Genomic DNA, 12,579 nt, shown 5'->3' on the forward strand with positions numbered 1-12,579 from the left:
GTTCAACCAATGACACCACTCAAACTCCTCGTTGGGTTCCCTCTTAAAGTTTTTGATAATGCCTGCTTGATGGGGTGAAACCTTGACTAAGTGACGTTTGTTCCACCAACCCTTATTATCCACAAAAGCAGCGCCCTTACTGACTTTGAGAACCCTTAATGGACGACAAAACTTTGATTCTCCCTTTTTACCTTTAATAGGTTTCTTGATCAAAACCCAGTCGTCTGTAGAAATATCCACAGATGAAAAGTTAGACTTAGAATCAAACTTCTTTTTCATACTCAATTGGTTTTTAACCACATTTTTGCGAACAGCGTCTAAATCGATACTCTCATCTCCAGACAATTTCTTGAGCCATGAGGGAAACAATTTAGAATGTGAACTCCTGTTCCTCAACAAAACAAAAGGAGAAACACCTGTAGTGCAGTGGGGAGATGTATTATAATGCCAAACTTTCTCCTTAATGAAATTAACTACGTTTGCACCACAAGCAATTGCTGTCTGTATACCCTCTTTGATCACTTTGTTACCTCTTTCTACCAGACCATTAGAAGATGGGGAATACAATGCAACCTTAAGTTGTTTAATGTCAAGACCACCAAGAAATTCCTTCATTTTTTCCGAAATGAAATGTGTACCATTATCACTAACTAGTACTTTAGGGGATCCTTCTATGTCAAAAATCTTTTTCAAAAATGAAATGGTTGAATCAGAATCAGGAGATTTGACAAATTCGTGGTACATCCACTTAGAATAGTAATCAACCAATAAGATGACATACTTACATTCCTGATCAAGGATAGAGTATGGTCCTGAAAAATCAATTCCAACTTTTTCCCATGCCATTTGGGGAAATTCAGTTGGACATAATGGCATTTTCATCGTGTGCCAATGCTTATCAGAAACTAGACACTCGGGGCAGGAATCAATTAATCTCCTGACCTGAATATCTAAAGAAGGCCACCAGTAGTGTTCCTTAATCCTCATAATGGTCTTAGTGATCCCTAAGTGCCCTTTATGAGCTTCCTCAATAATTAAAGGTCGTAGCTTGAAAGGAGGAATAAATTTGTCCCCTCTACGGACAATGTTATTCTCAACTGAAAGTTCACCCGCTATTTGTGCAAATCTGCGCAATTCGCCTTCTAAACACCTGGGTTCAGGCCAATTATGAGTTGTGTAGTGCATGACTTTTTGCAGAACAGGATCATTAGAGCCGGTTTCTTTCCAATCAACCTCTGACAAGACAGAAGAAAGGTTACCTACAGCGTCAACCAAAGCGACACATTCAATATCCTCCGGAGACATGTCATCATCATCATCTTTAATCATAGAAAGTCTTGAAAGGCAGTCAGCTCTAAAATTTTTGCCACCGCTAATGTGTTTCACTTCAAAATTAAATTCTTGTAATTTACTGACTAACCTCATTAATCTAGCAGACATACAGGAAGAATCAACCTTTTCAAAAATGTAAACGAGTGGTTTGTGATCAGTGACAAGTTCAAACTTCCTGCCCCAAATATATGTTCTAAACTTATGTACAGCCCACACGCAAGCCAAAGCTTCCCTTTCGATTGTGCTATACCTAGTCTCAAATGATTTAAGTGAGCGAGAAGCGAACGCAACTGTTTGTTCATTCCCTTTAACTTTCTGAGTTAACACTGCTCCTAACCCAGACATACTAGCGTCCACAGTTATGGAGGAAAGACAATCATCTCTAAATGCGTGAAGAGCTTTGGCAGACACAATTAGTTTCTTAACATCGTTAAAAACTTTATCTAGATCGGGAGACCAGGTAAAACTGCAGCCCTTTCTTAACAAACTCCTTAAGGGTTCTACCAACTCAGCATAAGCAGGGACAAATCTAGCGTAATACTCTGCTAGCCCAAGAAAAGATCTAAGAGAGTCCTTGTCTGATGGAGGTTTGGCATCTTCTATTGCTCTGACCACAGAGAATTTCGGTCTAATCCCTTCCCTAGATATGGTATGTCCTAAATAATCCTGCTCTTTTACTGCAAATTTGCATTTGTCCCCACGGACAGTCATTTTTTTAGACATCAATATGGTGAGGACTCGCCTCAAAATTGTGTTATGTTCTTCAAAAGACTTAGCAAATATTAATATATCATCAAGGTAAGCTTGAACCCCGGGGACTTCTTTGAATAGTGAATCCATAAGTTTCTGAAAGACACTCCCAGCTGAAGCTAGGCCAAAAGGGAGTCGTAAAAATTTAAATGCACCAAAGGGTGTAATGAAAGTGGTTAATTCTTGTGACTCTTTTGAGAGAGGAACTTGGTGGTAAGCTGACTTTAAGTCAATCAGAGAGAACCACTTAGCTCCACCCAGATTAGCAAGTAATTCGTGAATCTTTGGTAGGGGGTGGCAATCAACAATAATATTTTTGTTTAGGCCGCGTAAATCGGCACAGAGCCTAATCTCGCCAGTCTTTTTGCGAGCGACTACGATGGGGGCGACCCACTGAGAGGAATCAACTGGCTTAATAATTCCTTGAACACATAAATCTTTTAAAGACTTATCTAATTCTGCACGAACACTTAAAGGAACAGATCTGACTTTATGAGCTACTAGCAGCCCGCCCCAGCGTTGCCTGGGGCAGAAAGGGGCTGGGGGCAGCATTTTAAGCCTCTGTGCACCCCCCGACATTGCCCAGTCCGTAACCCTCCCGCCTCCCGCCCCGACATTGGCCATACCGCCTCCCGCCTCCCGCCTTCCGCCTTGAGCCTTGTGCCTTGAGCCTCACGCCGCCCGCCGCCCCCCTGCCCCGACATTGGGCATAGCGCATAGCGCCTACCGCCTCCCGCCTCCTGCCCCGGCTTTGTAACCCCCCCCCCCCAGGTCCCGACTTTCCTCATCCGCCGCTCCTCCCTACGCTGGAGTGTTTACCGCTCCACTGTTTGACCGCTTGTCAGCTACCTCATCCGCTGCTCCTCCCCGCGCTGCCACTGCTCCTCCGCTTCTCACCGCTCCTCCGCTCCTCCCGGCGCTCATGTTCTCCCCTCTTCCTGTTGCTGGTGAACTCCGCTCCTCCCCTCACGCAGACGCTCCTCCCGGCGCTCATGTCGTCGCTCTTCCTGTTGCTCGTGAACGCCGCTACTCCCCTCACGCATACGTTGCGGCCGGCGCTACTTGCAAGGGACTACTTTATTTTTATAAACGTCCTTATTTCTAAATATTTTTTTTTATTTTTATGTAGCCTATGTCCTTCTGCTTGCCCAGAGGTTTTGTAAGATGTCTTGGGTGTTCAGATTGGTGTTGTAGTTTTCGAGTTTACCTGGCTCAAAGGTGCAAGTTGTCTCTTTATCTATACTACTATTATTTCTGCCCCTAACATCTCATCCCATTTTGCCTTCAAGTCTGCAAGAGGGCAACCCATGGATTCCAGGAATGAACCACACAGGTGTGAGATAACTTTCTCCCCGTCCTATAGCAACAGTACAATGTTCAGTGCAATGTCAGCTTGAGGTACAACAAATCCATTTCTCCAAGTCAGTCGGGCTGCTTGGATCGATTGGCCGTAGGAAAGTAAATGGCTCACAGTGATACCATTGTCCGGGATAACTACATGAAAGAGTGCTATACAACACAATCTTTCTCTTAAGTAGAAAAAGCCATTGAGTCATGATTCCATGAAGTTTCCAGTGCTTTATTAAACAAACAAGTTTCATCAGTAGCTTGCAGACGTTCTCTGTCCCAACGCGTTTCAACTCCTTGCTCGAGTCTTGTTCACGGGAAAATAATCACATCACTTGCTTTACTGAAATGACTATGTTTTATAGGCCCCTGATTAAATAATTCACGGAGCCTGAATGTCATTTACTTTCAGCATGCGCAATGAATGCTAATCGGCCCTCAGTATTTTCATGCAGTGTTTTAAGCATCTTGCACACACTGCTGAGTGTCATTTTTAAAAGCCAATTCAGTGCGCGAAAAATAAAACCACAATTCGTCAGATATGCAAGCTCACCCAGCATGATATTCCATATTGCATTTTACTTCATTTGGAATCCGTGAGTTAGAAAGGTATTTCTCCTCACCTCCTGCACTCGTGCTCTTTGGTGTTATTATTGGAAAGTTCCCTCTTTTCCAAAGAATAATCCGAGTGAGTCCGGCCTCTTTTTAACAAATAAATCACCACAAAATGTTCAGTGAAAGAGGCCACATACTTAATAAGGCGGCTTCAATGTTGCAGGCACAGAACTTCCTGCTCGTAAATCCAACACAATCTTTCTGTTAAGTAGAAAACGCCATTGAGCCATGATTCCATGAAGTTTCCAGTGCTTTATTAAACAAACAAGTTTCATCAGTAGCTTGCAAACGTTCTCTGTCCCTACGCGTTTCAACTCCTTTCTCGAGTCTGCTCTTCCTGGTTCTGGTGAACGCCGCTCCTCCCCTCACGCAGACGTCGCGGCCGGCGCTAGTTGCAAGGGACTACTTTTTTTAATTTATTAATATTTTAAACAACGTTTTATTTTTATTTTTATGTAGCCTATGTCCTTCTGCTTGCCCTGAGGTTTTCTAAGATGTCTTGGGTGTGTAGATTGGCGCTGTGGTTCCCGAGATTACCTTGCCAAAAGGTGCAAGTTCTCTCTTTATAATAGTAGTATAGATAGGTTGAGCTCCTGGAATAAGTCTTATTTTATGTTCAAAACCATCAACGCTACCGACATTGTCGCTAAATACAGGTTTAAATTCTTCCATTAGAAGTTTCACATCAACAGGTTGTTCAACAGTCATGCAGTCAATTCTAGTACTCGGTAACTCCCCAACCTTAACTGGATTGTCATCACCAGGAACTAGGTATAGGCCCATACGAGCTAGATCTTTCCAACCAACTATGTTCTTCCCTTTTTTTACTACATAGATTTTGGTAAACGTCTCTCTACCTAGACATTGTACTAAGCCCTCAAAGTAACCAATCATGTCTATGTCTTTTTCTCCTAACGCTTTAGGTTTAACATCTGACTTACACAACTTCACCTCTCTCTTCCATAAATCGTAGAAAGTAGAATCCCTTAGGATAGTGTAAGGTGAGCCAGAATCAGCCATGACTTGTAAAGTTACGTCGTCAATAATAGCAGAACATAAAGGGCCTTTTATGTCATCAACTAGACCATTGTCATCTAATGTAACCACAATGTTAGAAAAAGCATCAGAGCATTCATCATATACATTGGATTCAATATAATTGACAGAAGGACTTTTCTTCACATTTCTGCATACCCCTTGAAAATGACCTATTTTTTTACAAGAAGTACAGCGTCTATTCATAGCAGGGCATCCCTGAAAATTACCTAAATGGTTCTTTGAACCACATCTGTAACAAATGGGGTTTTGTCTTCTTTGAGTAAATTTAGGGTTTCTGTTTCTAACATTTACAGAGCATACATCATTGTCAGGTTTGGGTTCAGAAGGACTAATTACATTAATACTCCCTTTAGATGACTCTGACATAACTTTGCTGGTAATTGCGGAACGTTCAATACTTAAAGACAATTCAATTACCTCATTAAGAGAAGGGTTCTTACAACCTAAAATTCTCTCTTTAATTTTCCTAGATGAGCAATTAAAAACGAATTGGTCTCTGATGTAATTGTCACAAAGGGGACCAAATTCACATGTTGTGGCCAGGACTCTGAGAGCTGAAATATATTCCTCAACCTTTTCGCCCTCATTGTGTTTCCTAGAATAAAAATTATGTCTTTCTAACATAATATTCGGTTCTTCTGCAAATTGTTTTTTTAACCTGGCAACAGCTTCAATGTATAAGTTCCAAGTACGATCACCACTTTGGCCAGCAGGGGGAGGTATAGGAGGTATACTTTTAAAAATACGTTGAGCTGCTTGACCTAAACAGCCAAACAGAATAGCAAATTTACGCTCAGGAGAAAAATCAACCGCATCAATAGCAACAATGTGGTTTTCAAATAATGAAAACCACTCTTTCCAAATTATCTCTGGACTTCCTGGCTTATTTAAGAAATGAGGGGGTTGTGTAATATGCTGAAAATGAAGATTATCCATACTGGAAACAGTTACACAGTAATATGACCAAGGAAACAATTGAAAAATACGAATTAAAGTTAGTAAGTAACAGTTAGAAAAGTTTGTACATCGCTGAAAGTTGTGTTGTAAAAGTAAAATGAGGCAGTTAATTTAAAGCGTGCGCATCGCTGTAGTAAATGTAAGTCAAACAGGTAAATTTTCTCGATACTCTCATCTCCAGACAATTTCTTGAGCCATGAGGGAAACAATTTAGAATGTGAACTCCTGTTCCTCAACAAAACAAAAGGAGAAACACCTGTAGTGCAGTGGGGAGATGTATTATAATGCCAAACTTTCTCCTTAATGAAATTAACTACGTTTGCACCACAAGCAATTGCTGTCTGTATACCCTCTTTGATCACTTTGTTACCTCTTTCTACCAGACCATTAGAAGATGGGGAATACAATGCAACCTTAAGTTGTTTAATGTCAATCCCACCCTCGTCGCCAAATGTTAAAAGATAAATAATCCACTCGAGAATTGTAAGTAGATGGATTAGGTTTATTCCAAAGATAAGGTAAACTCCACCCGATGCGCGATGCTTCCGTTCAGCAGTAGATCCCAACGGAGACTGGACATACGTTAGGGAAACCGGCTGAACGACCGCATCGCACGAGGGTGCCATATCAAAACATAACATGACGCGCGACCACACACACGTGGTCGTACATTTCAAAACATTACAATAGATAGAATAGCTATTCACGCGATGCGTCGCGTGAATAGCGCGAGCAACTTAAAGTGACCACTACACGTGGTCAGTAATATTGGGGGGCGGAGCTTCAGATTTCCCAACAATCATGCTGAAATATAATGTTAAGATTCATTATACGACACGCAGGCGCATGAGCAGGACTTAAGGGGCAGAAGAAAGGGAGAGGAATGCAGATTGATAGAAGTAATAAGTGAGAGAAACACAATATATTGTAAAATAGCCAACATTTTCAGGATTTTCAAAACAGAGATGAAAGAGTGTCTTTTTGTAAGAGTGTGCACGCAAAAATCCTAGGTGAAATCGACAGGCGCCTCACCACACCCGACTGAAAGCACTTGTACCCAACTATTCATCAGAAAATACATTTATTAGGGGAGGAGTAACACCCCACTAAAGCTGCACCGCTGATGGCAATCTCCCATTTGGAGGAATCAAAACACTAATCATCTAACCCTACGATTCTTAGATTTTCGTATTGTGATTATTACCTTTAAAACCCATTCCCTAACTCTTCTGCTCTTTTCTTTCCCTGTCGTGCCTTGTCAGTAGCCACCGCCCCCCCTCCGGCCTGTGAGAATGGGGGAGTCGTGAACAACAGGACCAACCAGTGTGTCTGCCCATCCGAGTTTCAAGGAAGCCTCTGCCAGTACCCCATCAGCGTGATCACCTACGGTAAGTACAGGTCTTTCATTGCGTCCAGAAGGGCTGAGTCTGTTGCAGCATTTAAAGCCCCTTGACTGATTGTTAAAAAAAAATTCCACACATATAGGGGCTTATTTACAAGCCTATTGTGACACTTTTGCATCATTTTTAACATGGGAAAAGTGACGTACGAGTGGCGCAAGGGACTTGTAATTAAGCCCCATAGTGTTCACATTTCAAAACATCCAGGCAATAGGAGACGCTTACATATTTGATCACCTGTCTCGGAACACTCCTCCCTGTCCCTACGTTGCTTCTATGAAGATTTCTGCAGAAAATCCATTGCATTGACCCACTGAGCTTTTCGTCAGATTACTCTCTGTGACCCGGAAGCTGCTCATCCATATCTGCAGGGGTTGCATTAATTCCGCTGGGTTTTCTCACCGGAAATGGAATCTGTAGATTACACGCAGGATTCTTATATCTATTCCTTATACATTTTCATCACTTTATATTGCTTTGTTTGTTTGTTAACTTATTTTCATTATTTTTTCCCTGAATGCTATGTTCTGTTGCAAAGCTCCAACTGTGCCATTTTTTAAAATTCATGATTACCTTTAATCTTCCAACCTTTCTGCATTTTTTCTTTATTTTTGTTTTTCTCCTTTCTCTTCTTTTCTGTCTGAGTTTTCTATCGCATTACAGGTCTTGACGTTGCATTTTATTTAGTTTCCTTTTTCCACTTTTCTGCTAATGCTTGCTGGTGTCATTCCTCTACATATTCATTCTCAGGCCTCTGTTTTGTACTCTGTCCAATTTTACTTTTTTCCCCTCTTTATTCTTTCTGATTTATGATGGGAAAGCTATTTTGACTGTTGCTGTAGAGTAGGTAATATCTGTATTACCCCATCATGTGATTGATATATATATATATCTGAAACAATACCCTTTCAGGCATAGAATGACATATACATTATGCAAAAAAAGAGGCAGAGAACAAGCTGTGGGTAGTTCCCAAATGTAGATGGAGAGCAGCTCCATTATAGAGCACCTTCAACACCAGCGACACACTGAATTTGCTCACCTCAAAGGTCTGCTTTTCTATAAAGGTTTTTAAGCATAGGATTAGCACAGTGCCACCCATGCCCAGATAGAAAGGGACAAAGTATTTTACCATTCGTACAGCAAAGCCTTTAAGCAAGTGACTAGCACAGTGTCATCCAGGCCGAGCTGTAAAATAACAAAACGGCTTTGAATTGGGAAAATACCAACCAACCTCAACTGTTTGCTTTGGACAATTATTCTTTTGACCTCAGCAAGGCTGCAGCCTCCCAAACAGGTTCTGCCACATGTACTTTGTGTAATCGAGTTTTTAGTTCTCGTAGCGAAAACACAGCGCGTCAGCGCTGTGTCTCGCTAGAGATCTATTGTTGCCGACTGTGCTTCCCAGGAGACAGTCCCGGTCGCGCGCATCACCTTGGAGGCGATTTGAAACTGGAACGCGCGCTGTGGCCAGGCGCTGTCTCCTGGGAAGCTCAAGCACCACACACGCATGCGCATACACACAGACACACACACAAGCGCCCATGCACGCACGCACATACATACATACAGAGACACCCCCCCTCACACATACACACACGCGCGCACACACACACAAGTGCACCGAGGCCCCCCCTCCCCCGCCATCACCGTCGCACACATACATACACACACGAGCACCCACACACACACACACACACACACACACACACGTGCACCAAGCCCGCCCCAGCCTTTTGGAACTTACCTTGCCAATGTCGGGGACTCTGCTCTCAGCACGCGGCGCCCAACCTCCTGCTGGCGCGGCCCCGGGGCTCTACACCGCTCACAGGAGCCCCGGGCCGCGAGACGCATTGACTCCACCTGCCTCCTCTTCCGGTCTGAACGTGGCCCCGCCCCCATCACAGGCGACCGTGCCTGACTTCCGGGGCGGCCGCGGCGGGATTGCGGGGCATTTTAATAGCAGCCTCCTGTAGTAGGGGTTGGTCTGGCCATTTTGTCGCTATTTGTGATGTCATATCATGCACGAGGACCATACCAGGACTAGTATTTATTAATGTTTATATTTATGATGCGTGGCTCTGACGCCTTCCTACACGGAGTCCAGAACGGCAGCGGGGGAACATCCACCTCAAAAGACAGGGCTCTTGCGATGCCAGGCCTCGAGGCACTTTAAAATGCATCCTCACCTGAAGCCAGTTTGGGGAATGGAAATGTTAGGGGGGGTGCGTTTGGAGGGAGGGGGCGAACAGGAGCAGCCTGAGTAACAGACGCACTGCCGCATTCAGTACATGCTGCAGCTGAGAGGCAGTGCAGACCAGAAGTCCAAGACCAAGGCAGAAAGACGAAGACTGTGCGTGCCATGTAAAGTTTAAGGCCGGGACATCCAATGTACTGTTACTCTATTGACCGAGGAAACAGGACGCACGCCGCGCTGCAGTGGGGTGACACGCTGACATCTACATCGAAGACGTTACACAAATCCGGGGCACTCCTCTTAGAGGATGAAAGGCTGAATCCCAAAGCACATGCACAGTTTGCAGCGCCCACTCTTTACAGTTACCAGGAGACGTGTTTTCTGCTGCAGGCTCGCGGTGTATACATGAGGGCGCCCCGGCCGAAGTTAGAGTGTAGCTGACTGCACAATTATTGGGTGGCTGCGCCCAGGAAGCAACTGACTGCGTGACGTATGGAGTGGACTTGCCATGGTGCTATTTAAAGTACTTATGTTGTGTTGACATGCTCGAGGTGCTTCTAAGTTTACGTGTGGCAATAGAGTTAAATTGAAGGGGCAGGATACGCACTCGCGCATAAATACACAATTTAAAAAATGAATTTGAGGTGACTGGCCACGTAGACAGGCTGTATACATTCCAGCCACCCGCCTTCATTGGCGGAATTCACTCCTAGTGTGGGGCTCTGGATTTTCCTTTTAAGAATTATTCTGTTTCCTTTCAAAAGAAAAGCCTTTCCATTGTAGCCTACCCACAGATATTTGCAGCAGGCACATCACCCCAAGGAGCTACCTCCTGAGCCTTGCAGCCTGCGGCCACTTCCTGCTGTGGCCCGGCGGGCTCGCGCTGTGGCTCGTGAGCCTGCGGCTCTTACCTTCATGATGCCGCTGGTGGCCCGGCTGTGGGTCCTCTCCCCGGAGCTGTCCCGGCTGCTCCTGCCGGAACGTGGGCTGTCCTCCAAGCACCTCCCGTTTCGGACTCCTTCCCTCCGCGCCCAGGCCGGGACAGGAAGGCCCCGGGGGACTCCGGGGGCTCTGGGGTGCCCAGGAATCCGGCCTGGGATGGGGAGAGCAGCCCGTCCACCACCGCGGCCTCCGAGCCCAGGCTGCGTCCATTGGCCATGCTCAGCGTCCGGCGGCCTTCGGCGCTGCAGGGCTCATGGCAGAGGCGCGGGAGGCCGGGGGTGGTGGGATGACACAGTTGGAAGTGGAGGGCTCAGAAGACACTGACCAGGGAGTGATGGGTGCGGGGTGATGCCACGGGCTGTATGGGCGCAGTGCACGCTCACTAAGTTTGGAGGGGCAGTGACCAGAACTGGTGGGCTGCAGAGGGCACTGCACAGGAAGTAGAGGGGTGTAGTGGGTACTGACCAGGGTGTAGTGGGCACTGTCCTGGGAGTAGAGGGGTGTAGAGGGCACTGCCCTGGGCGCAGTGGGCACTGTCCTGGGAGTAGAGGGGTGCAGCCACCTTGTGAATTACAATGGAACAAATTGCCGCTTGCCATCATCGCGCGCACACAGTTTATGATAAAACAGGGCCAGCCCACTTCCATCCTCTAAGTAATGAACCTCTTTTTGAAAGGCACACATGGACACCACCACTAACATACATACACGGACACAACTACTGCCGTGCACACATGGACACCACCACTGCCATGCACACACAGACACCACCACTGCCATGCTCACACGGAAACCACCACTGACATGCACACACGGAAACATCCACTGCCATGCACACACAGAAACCACCACTGCCATGCACACACGAACACCACCACTGCCATGCACACACGGAAACCACCACTGCCATACACACATGGACACCACCACTGCCATGCACACATGGACACCACCACTGCCATGCACACACGGACACCACCACTGCCATGCACACACGAACACCACCACTGCCATGCACACACGAACACCACCACTGCCATGCACACATGGACACCACCACTGCCATGCACACACGGACACCACCACTGCCATGCACACACAGACACCACCACTGCCATACACACATGGACACCACCACTGCCATGCACACACGGACACCACCACTGCCATACACACACGGACACCACCACTGCCATACACACACAGACACCACCACTGCCATGCACACACAAACACCACCACTGCCATGCACACACGGAAACCACCACTGCCATGCCCACACGGACACCACCACTGCCATGCCATGCAATGTTTATATACCTATTGCAAAAAAAAACAATTAATGCAAAGCATTGTTATTTACAATGCCAGTAACTCAAAATGTAATGCTGCGAGACCTATTGCATTGCAAATGCTTGTTTATTTCCTAATTGACATGACCGTCTGTATAGATAGACAGCTGTCAGTGTGCAGGCCCCCCATGTTCCTGCATAAGAACTGAATAGATGAATCAGGAGTGAAGGATATCATTTACCTCACCTGCGTCTAAAGCATAGCTTGAGCCTAGATTGCATATTTTCCCAGACACTCTCTGTCACAGGACATATAATGTGTACCTTCAATTGAAAATTGTCAAAAAAACCTACATTTGCATAATTTAAGTTGACAATACCAGTGGTCAAGTTAGATTTCAGTAACCAAATACCTTTTAAGCTAAAATATATTCTGCTTAAGCTCAGCTGCAGTACATTCCGATGACCTACACATCTCTGCCTGGAATCGGCCCCACTACATTTTTAGGTCGAGCATTCGAGGCTTCTTATATATACTTTAGTATATATTTATATGTGTATGTATTTTGTGGTCTCTGGAGATCAGCCCTAGGACTTGTCTGCTTCTGCTTAGGGACTCTTTTTTCTTTTTAACTGCCTCTATGTAACTATCTTGATAGAAAATGACCAGCAGAGGTGAGTAAAATAC

General features: G+C 45.3%; 1 protein-coding gene across 1 annotated transcript in view; it reads left to right on the forward strand.

Annotated features, from left to right (window-relative positions):
- LOC147678032 (uncharacterized) overlaps nt 1–12,579 on the forward strand; it is a 156,868-nt gene that overhangs the window by 17,426 nt on the left and 126,863 nt on the right. Inside the window, exon 3 of the mRNA XM_086945930.1 lies at nt 7,323–7,448. Coding sequence (XP_086802056.1) covers nt 7,323–7,448 — 126 coding nt within the window. The remainder of the gene's footprint in view (nt 1–7,322; nt 7,449–12,579) is intronic.

Source organism: Lissotriton vulgaris, chromosome 12, assembly GCF_964263255.1.
Source record: "Lissotriton vulgaris chromosome 12, aLisVul1.2, whole genome shotgun sequence".
NCBI classification, from domain to species: Eukaryota; Metazoa; Chordata; class Amphibia; order Caudata; family Salamandridae; genus Lissotriton; species Lissotriton vulgaris.